Source organism: Ricinus communis, chromosome 10 (genome assembly GCF_019578655.1).
Source record: "Ricinus communis isolate WT05 ecotype wild-type chromosome 10, ASM1957865v1, whole genome shotgun sequence".
NCBI lineage: Eukaryota > Viridiplantae > Streptophyta > Magnoliopsida > Malpighiales > Euphorbiaceae > Ricinus > Ricinus communis.
This window is the reverse complement of record NC_063265.1, coordinates 11078162-11086078: the sequence shown is the minus strand read 5'-3', so window position 1 is coordinate 11086078 and position 7917 is coordinate 11078162. Positions and strand designations below refer to the sequence as shown.

At 30.3% G+C, this 7917-nt stretch overlaps 1 protein-coding gene across 1 annotated transcript; it reads left to right on the top strand.

Annotated features, from left to right (window-relative positions):
• The first annotated feature begins 820 nt into the window (after nucleotides 1–820).
• LOC8269341 lies at nucleotides 821–5978 on the top strand. The gene is made up of 4 exons (XM_002531253.4): nucleotides 821–1242; nucleotides 1329–1523; nucleotides 4562–4743; nucleotides 5444–5978. The coding sequence occupies exons 1-4, from the start codon at nucleotides 951–953 to the stop codon at nucleotides 5756–5758; spliced, it is 984 nt and encodes a 327-aa protein (XP_002531299.1). The 5' UTR covers nucleotides 821–950; the 3' UTR covers nucleotides 5759–5978.
• The last annotated feature ends 1939 nt before the right edge of the window (nucleotides 5979–7917 follow it).

Below are 7917 nucleotides of genomic sequence, written 5' to 3'. Positions count from 1 at the left end.
TTTTCTTTTCTCTTTTCTATTTGCTTGCCAAACATGGTGTATTTAGATTTTCTTCTTTTCCTTTGAGAATAAAGTTCCTTTTAGTTGGACAACGCGTAAAAGTTATATCTCATGACAAAGTCAAGCCAAAAGCCCCTTTTTAGAGTATCAGATATGGCAAATAATTATGCATAATAAGAAAATTAAACACTAAATGCATCCAACCTTCTCTTAATTAAGTCCTTAAGTTAATTTGACCAAACATACATCAATTTTCTGTATAACTAAACTAAGCAATTTATTTTAACAATAATAATACTAATAATAAAAATAACATTTTAACTTTTAAAAATAACATTTAAAAAAAACAAAAAAAAAAAGAAATAAGAAACAATTTCACCATTAGATTGTTTGCAAGGAGATATTCTTCACTATAGCCATGTTGGAGGAGATGACATTAATAATTGCTTCATTGTAGGAGGCCACATTGATCATAGTAGTGTATTTGAGGTTTAGTTATTGTTTAATATTTATTTTAATATGAAATTATTTAATTATATATTAAATTTATTTTTTAGATGTTATCTATTTTCTTATATTCACTCTATTATCAATTTAGTAAAACTCACTCATATTTTGATTAGAGAAAGATAAATTGATTAGAAATATTCAACTCTGTACTAAAATGATCCAGAAAATATCTAAGCGGCTTATTTGGTCCCGCACTAAAAGTACATGGGCTAAATTGCATATTGTACTAAAAAACACTTTAAGAGTCATGAGTGGCATTTTCGAAATAAATGTAAAATCAAAGTGCCCAAAAATATAAAATAACGTGGCAGTTACATTGGAGCACCTACCTAAGTCCTATTCCTATTACCAAAGTCATCGTCTCTCTAGACCAAAAACCTCTCATTTTGAAATCTCGCTCTCCCTGTCCAAAGAAAGTAAAAAAAAAAAAAAAAGTAAAAATGTCTGAAGGTGGTGGCATGACTGTCCTAGACGGAACCCACCTCAGATCTCTTCAGATATCCTTGCCGGACTCCGCCGTCAATCTCAACGGAGCCGAGCTCCTTGATTTTGCTGATTCCAAAGCCTCGGATTCCCTATTTGGCCTCTCATTGCCTCAATCTCTCAAGTTCTCCGCTTTTCAACGCCTCAACATCACTGATGACGTCACTTTCCGGAAAACAGAACTCACTAGAGAAGCAGCAACTGATAAACTCAATCACTATCTCACTGCCATCGCTGACGAACTTAAAGGTACCGTCTTTTTCACATCTTTATTTAATATTTTAACAATTGATGTTTATTTTGTTTGTTTTAATTATTGTTATTGTGGTGTTTAGATAATCCACTGGTGGTTTCTGTTTTGGATGGGAATACACTGAGGCTGTTTTTGGAGGATGAAGATGATTTCGCAATGTTGGCTGAGAATCTATTTACTGAGTTGGATATAGAAGATAAAGGAAAGATCAGCAAGTGTGAGATAAGGAATGCTCTTGTTAATATGGGAGTTGAAATGGGTATCCCTCCTTTTGAAGGTTTGTTTGCTTCTCATTTAATTTTTCATTTTTCTAATGTGATTAGCTTTGGATTGGTATTGCTGATTCAAGTGATATTTTAGGTTTTGAAATATTTGTGTTTGGAATATAAAGAATATGTATTGAGCTGCATTACCTATAACTATGTTATGCATAAACTTGACTATTGTGTATCTGTATAATATATGAAAGGGGCTCACTTAGTGCACAAAGTTCTCCCAAGCTAGTACAGGAGAAGAGGAAGTGTGGGTGCATATGGCTTCTTTTGCTGAGAGGCTGATTTCATGTCTCTAACCTGAGACCAATAGGTTGCAAATTGAGCAGCTTTATCATCTGCGCCAATGCTCCCCTCTAAATATTGAAGGTGATATGGAACCTCCACGAATAAGTTTGAGAACCTTTTCTGAATTGCGGACCCCCAAAACATTAACATAAAAATCCCAAGAACTAATTCGGTTCAACCCCTAAGAAATGTTAGAAAATAGATTTCTTAGAAAGATTATCAAGAATTAGAATCTAAGGAAAATTAAGTTCCATAAACCCCAATTTCAAGTACGCACGCTACAAGAATAGATCAACTCCTTTATAAGTAAGATTTGCATTCAAACAAGAACATAAAAATAAAGCAAACAAGCTTTAAGGTAAAAATACCAATTATCATTCAACTTCAACTTTAACTTTATTTTTACATCAAAATTCGTATTAGTCTTATATAGGCCTTAGAAAACCCTAAATCTTAACTAATAAGGATTTACATCTCATATAGGATAAAGATAACTTTTCTAACTGAAAGAGATAACTTAAACAAAGTTCTAATTCAGTTAAAATACATATGTGGGCGCCCATAATAAGCCATAATACCCTAATTTACATAAGTCATATAGATGGGCCTCATAACATAAGTCAAGTTAGGCCTAAAGTCTTCGTATGCTCCAATTCAGCTTTTTTGATTCTTTTAAGCCCAATTAGATTAATTCAAGCCTAATAAACTGAATTAGATTTATGAGCTTTGGACTTAAATTCAATTCTTCAGCCTTGATGTGTCCTTAGCCCAAATGTCTTGGATAAGCTCACTGACTGCAATTTGAATCGAATTAAAACTCTTAATTGAATTAGGATTCCTTTCGTTGCTTGAAATCCTAATATCATCAAGACTACTTGCAGGATTAGGATTCCTAGTTGAGTCAGGACTCCTTATTGGATTAAAATTCCTTGAGCTAGTAGGATTTGCATAATTAAGACTGCTTGTTGAAGTAGGATTCATTGTACTAGTTTGGTTCGTATCATTCTCCATTTCTTTGAATAGATTCGTTCTTGAATCTTACCAAAATGTTATGAAAGAAACAAACATATAATCTTCAAGAACAATACTAACTCATTATCAACCTGCAGATCTTTCACAAAAGTTGTTAGAGAAATTTTAGAACAAATAATACTTTCAATGCCAATAAACTCAATATGTTCAATTGACTTAATAGCATCAAAGAAAAAATCTTCATTCTTCACCAGCTCAACTTTTGCTTCATCCTCAACAATGATCTCTTCATCTTGGATTTCGCTCAAAAGTTGTAATTTATTATCTTTTTCACCATCTTCATTCATCATGCCTTTAGTATCTTCATTGACTTCAGTAGAGCATTGTAACTCCTCTATGTCATCAATCTTTTTATTTTCACTTTGTAAAGCATTTTTTATTTTCCATCTCTTTCTTTTCAGTATCTACTCATTCTTTCCATTTTGCATTGGTCGTCATACACTATTTTTGCTGAAAGTAGTGTAAGTGTGACTTTTCTCCCATCTTTTACAAAAGAGTACCTATTAAGGAACCCATCATGGACAATCCTTCTATCAAATTGTCATGGCCTACCAAGCAAGATATGGCTAGCATGCATTGACACTACATCACATAACACTTCATCTGAATACCTCCCAATAGTGAAAGCCACAATAACCTGTTTATTCACTTTTATTTCATCATAGTTGTTTAATCATAATAACTTATAAGGTTTTGGATGTGAAATGAGATTTAATCCCAATTTTTCTACCAGTAAAGTGCTAGCAACATTTGTACAATTACCACTATTAATAATGACATGGCATGTCTTACCTTGTACATGACATCTTGTGTGAAGCAAGTTGTCCCTTTGTTCCTCGTGGCAATCCTTCTCTTGATAATACATCTCTCACACGCAACTCGCGTGTTTAACACTCAAAACAAATCAGAATTAAACGACACGATAAGAAGAAGATAAGACTAGACTTAATGAACAAGATTAAGCCTAAACACAATAAAACATATAAGAACAAGATGTAATGAAGAATCACTATCTTAACAAATGAATAAACAAAAAGGACATAATTAAATCACCAAATGAATATTATTTTATTTCTTTTTAAAAAAAAATGATTTGGTAGAAAATAGATTCAAAATAAAAGGCAAACAAAGAACAACAGTAAGAACTGAATTAAAAGAAAAAAAGAATAAAGAAAAATAATGAATTAGAATTGACTAATGAAAATATGAAGGATAAAACTTGATCTAGAGTCAAAACTATGATACCAGATGATATGGAACCTCCATGAATAAGCTTGAGAATCCTTTTTGAATTGCGGACTCTCAACACATTAACATGAAAACCTTAAAAACTAATTCTTGATCATCTTTCTAAGTAATCTGTTTTTTAACCTTTCTTAGGGTTGAATCGAATTAGTTCTTAGGGTTTTCATGTTAATCTGTTGGGGGTCCGCAATTCAAAAGGGATTCTCAAGCTTATTCATGAAAGTTCCATATCAAAAAGTCTTTTTTTTTTGTTTACCCTTTTGCAACCAATTGAGTCTTTCTCAAATTTTATAATGTGTTGATGTCATTCAGTTGTTTTGGCTTTAATATATAGTGCTTGTACTTCTAATGAATTCTCTTAAAATCTTGGTCAAATCTTTGAAGTCGTTAGATAAAATTTTTTGCCATTTGTTTTTGTTAGAAATTGTTTTTCATGTCCCTGGAAAATTGATGATTGTTGTGATGTGTGTTTGAACAGAACTTCCTTTGCTAAATGACATCTTAAATAAGCACGGGGCAGAAGGAGAAGGAGATTTGGGCCAATCTCAATTTGCTGAGTTACTTCAACCTATTCTACAAGAAGTTGCTGATACTTTGTCTCAAAAACATGTTGTTATTATCCAGAATATTAAGATAGTTAATGGTTCTGAGCTAAGAAAGGTAGGTAATGATCCGTACCTTGTTGTTAAGTTATTATCCCCACATGTTGGCATTACTTTGCATAACGGTTAATTAGTGTTAAAATTTTGTGTGATTGGTCAGAATTTATTTCTCAGTTTCTCTTGTTATTTGATTTAATGCTGAATTATTTGCACTGTGGACTCCATTCGCATTCCTTGTAGCTTAACCATTATTTATTGCGACAAATTTGGAGTCTAGAAATATGTTGTTGGGGGAGGTCTTTTAATTTGTCTTTGCTTCAGAAGTTTGTAAAGGTTGTGGCAATGTTGACAAAGTACCTATTGGAACTGGGTTTCAAGTACTTGTTTAAGATCTGCTGCAGCTAGTTGGATCTTTGGCCATATAAATGCTTCAGTGTGATCAAATCAAAAGTATTTGGATGAATGTGGATCAGTACGTTTGCTGATTGCTAATTCTACAGGTAATCAGTTGACTCAGCTGGTCAACAAGCTGATTGCAAATTCAAAGGCTCAGCCAATTAAAACTTGGATATTAAGTTGAAGTTTTATTATATTCATAAATTGCTCAAGACCAGCTCATCTTTTTCAGTTTTACCAATTAGAAGCAATTTAATGACTGAAGCTTGTTAGCTTAGAATGTCCTCAGGCTGAAAACTTTTTTATAACTGACATAAGCATGTATTCTAATTGTGAAATCCTTATAGTCTCCATAATTGCAGCTTTTGATGACTGAGAAGAAACTGAACAATGTCACAGAGAAGATGCTGCAGGACAAGCGCGGCAAAAAGGCTGGCCAAAATAACGCAGAGATAATTAGGGATTTTCTTGAGGAAAATGGAAAAGAGTTGGGCTTGCCAGCATCAGAAGCCAACGAAGCAGTGGTTCTCCTCTACGATGCGGTATTCTCTGATATAAAGAATGAAAAATGTGCTGCAGAATCAGAGGATGAATTTAAGGAACTTGTGAAGGAAATCCTTGAGAAATTTGCAGAGCAGCTTGAGGCCAATCCTGTCTATTGTGATCTTGACAATTGAGTTCCAAGTTGGTATCTTCTGTCTATTTGTTTGGGTGGCAGTAGCAGAAGTGATTGCTGTTTGTGCAGCATTACATTATCACCCTCTTGATTTAATAGTCATATATTTTATTCCATTAAAAGTCTACATGCAAACATATACGGATGGGTACACATTGTAATGCCAGTCTTGTATCTTGATATCAGTTCTTATATAACATGCTTTGATATGATTTTACAGAGTTATCAGACTTTTGAATGGCTGAGTTGATCAAAAGCCTTAGACAGAGAAAAAGTTAAACAAGCATTTGTCAACACTGAGATTGATACTGTCTTGGGTTAAATACTGTTTACCTATGTGGTTTAGTCTAATGTATTAATTGGTTTTTATATTAAGATCTTTTTAAGTTTTAATAAAATTAACTATCTGTGTTAATTGAAAGATTAAATTGGTAATTTAAGATTACCATTTGATCTTTAAATCTATTATTAAGTATCAAACTTGTAAAATTAATTTTATTATCAAATTAGACTAAAATTTATTTTTAACATAAGTTAGTTTTAGTGTTTAACTAAAATAATAAATTTATTATTTTTTTACTTTAATTTTTTTATTTAAAATACAATTTAATTCAAATAAATTTTAAATATTTTAAAATTATTTATATTTACAATAATATTATTAAATTACTATATAATTTAATTTTAGTTATTAATATAAAATAAATATTTCTAATTAAAAAATATCATTATATTATTTTTTATTATATATTATAATTAAACTATATAAAAAGTAAGAATTACATTAAACAATTATATTTTAATCTAGTGAAATAATCTAAATACTAAATTAACAAGTTCACTGTCAATAGAAAAGATCATGATAAACTTGTATGTTAAAAATAAAATTTTTTATCAACCATTAAAATAAGATGAATACGAATAAAATTTTTATTTTTAATATAATTTTATTTTAGTGTCTAATAAAAATAATAACTTTTAATTATTTATTTTATTTGAGAATTTAAATTTAAACTACATAACAATATATTTTAGTTTAAATATTTTATTTTTAGCAAAAAATAAGTGTTTTTAATATGTTTAAATTTTTTAGAATTAAATTATGCTTAAAAATTAACATATAAACAAGTAAAGGAATATTAAATTTATTAATTTAATTGGACACTGAAATTAACTTGTGCTAAGATTTATTTTTTTTAGTTTAATTTGATAATAGAATAAATCTTGGACGAGTTTAATACTTAACAATAAATTTAAAAATCAAATTATAATTTTAAATTATCAGTTTAATACTTGATCTAATACAAAAGAAAATTTTAATTAGTTTTATTAAATTCAAAAAAAATTGATATAATAAGAAAAATGTAAGAACTAGGTCACCTATTAAACTAAATCTCATAGTTAAATAATATTTAATCCTACTTTCTTTTCCTGTATACCCATCTGCTCGAGTTATAATCAAAGTCTATTCAAAATGTATAATGCCGTGAACGCTTAATTAAACCATATTTTAGAATTTGTTTTAGGATTTCTTTTTTTTCTTTTTTTTTTATCCAATATTTTTCTTTTTGACTTTTTTTTTTCTATAGAAACATTGAATATGAAACCTTTCATCTCTTAGTATTCTTAAATTTTTTTCTAATTTAGTTTAAGTTAATTACTACACTGTTCAATCCCTTTCATCCTTAGAGTGTGAAGCAGATAAAAAATTTCAATATTCTAAAAGATTCAGACTTGGAATCTGATTTACTTTTTAACTGGTTCAAATTTGTTTAAGATAACATAAAACTCAAACCCATATCAATTATTAGTATTATAACTTACGTAGCTGACTTGAACAATAATATGTATAAATTGGCCAAGCTGGTTTTCACTGTTAGTTAGAGATTCTCAACTGCTTATCATTTGTCCAGTTTAGTGCATATCATTTTACAAGGGGCTTCTAGAAAGAAGCAAGAAGAGTAACTTGCGATGCAAACCTGTTCCACACGTAATGAAGATGTATGTACTAACGTTGTGGTTAGCAGACATAAACAGCGGCACTGAAGAAACACAATGTGATGGGACGGACATGTACAGTACATGTGGTACCTTTTTGGACATACTGTGCTTCCACGTTACAAGATGGGTTCCCTATGTTTTCCCTCAACCTTAGCCCTT

What these genes read in the sequence shown, in the direction of transcription:
- LOC8269341 (XM_002531253.4), top strand. Translation starts at nt 951, where the DNA reads ATGTCTGAAGGTGGTGGCATGACTGTCCTAGACGGAACCCACCTCAGA. An exon ending in CATCGCTGACGAACTTAAAG is followed by an intron (nt 1,243 to 1,328) that starts GTACCGTCTTTT and finishes TGTGGTGTTTAG; the next exon opens with ATAATCCACTGGTGGTTTCT. An exon ending in GGGTATCCCTCCTTTTGAAG is followed by an intron (nt 1,524 to 4,561) that starts GTTTGTTTGCTT and finishes GTGTTTGAACAG; the next exon opens with AACTTCCTTTGCTAAATGAC.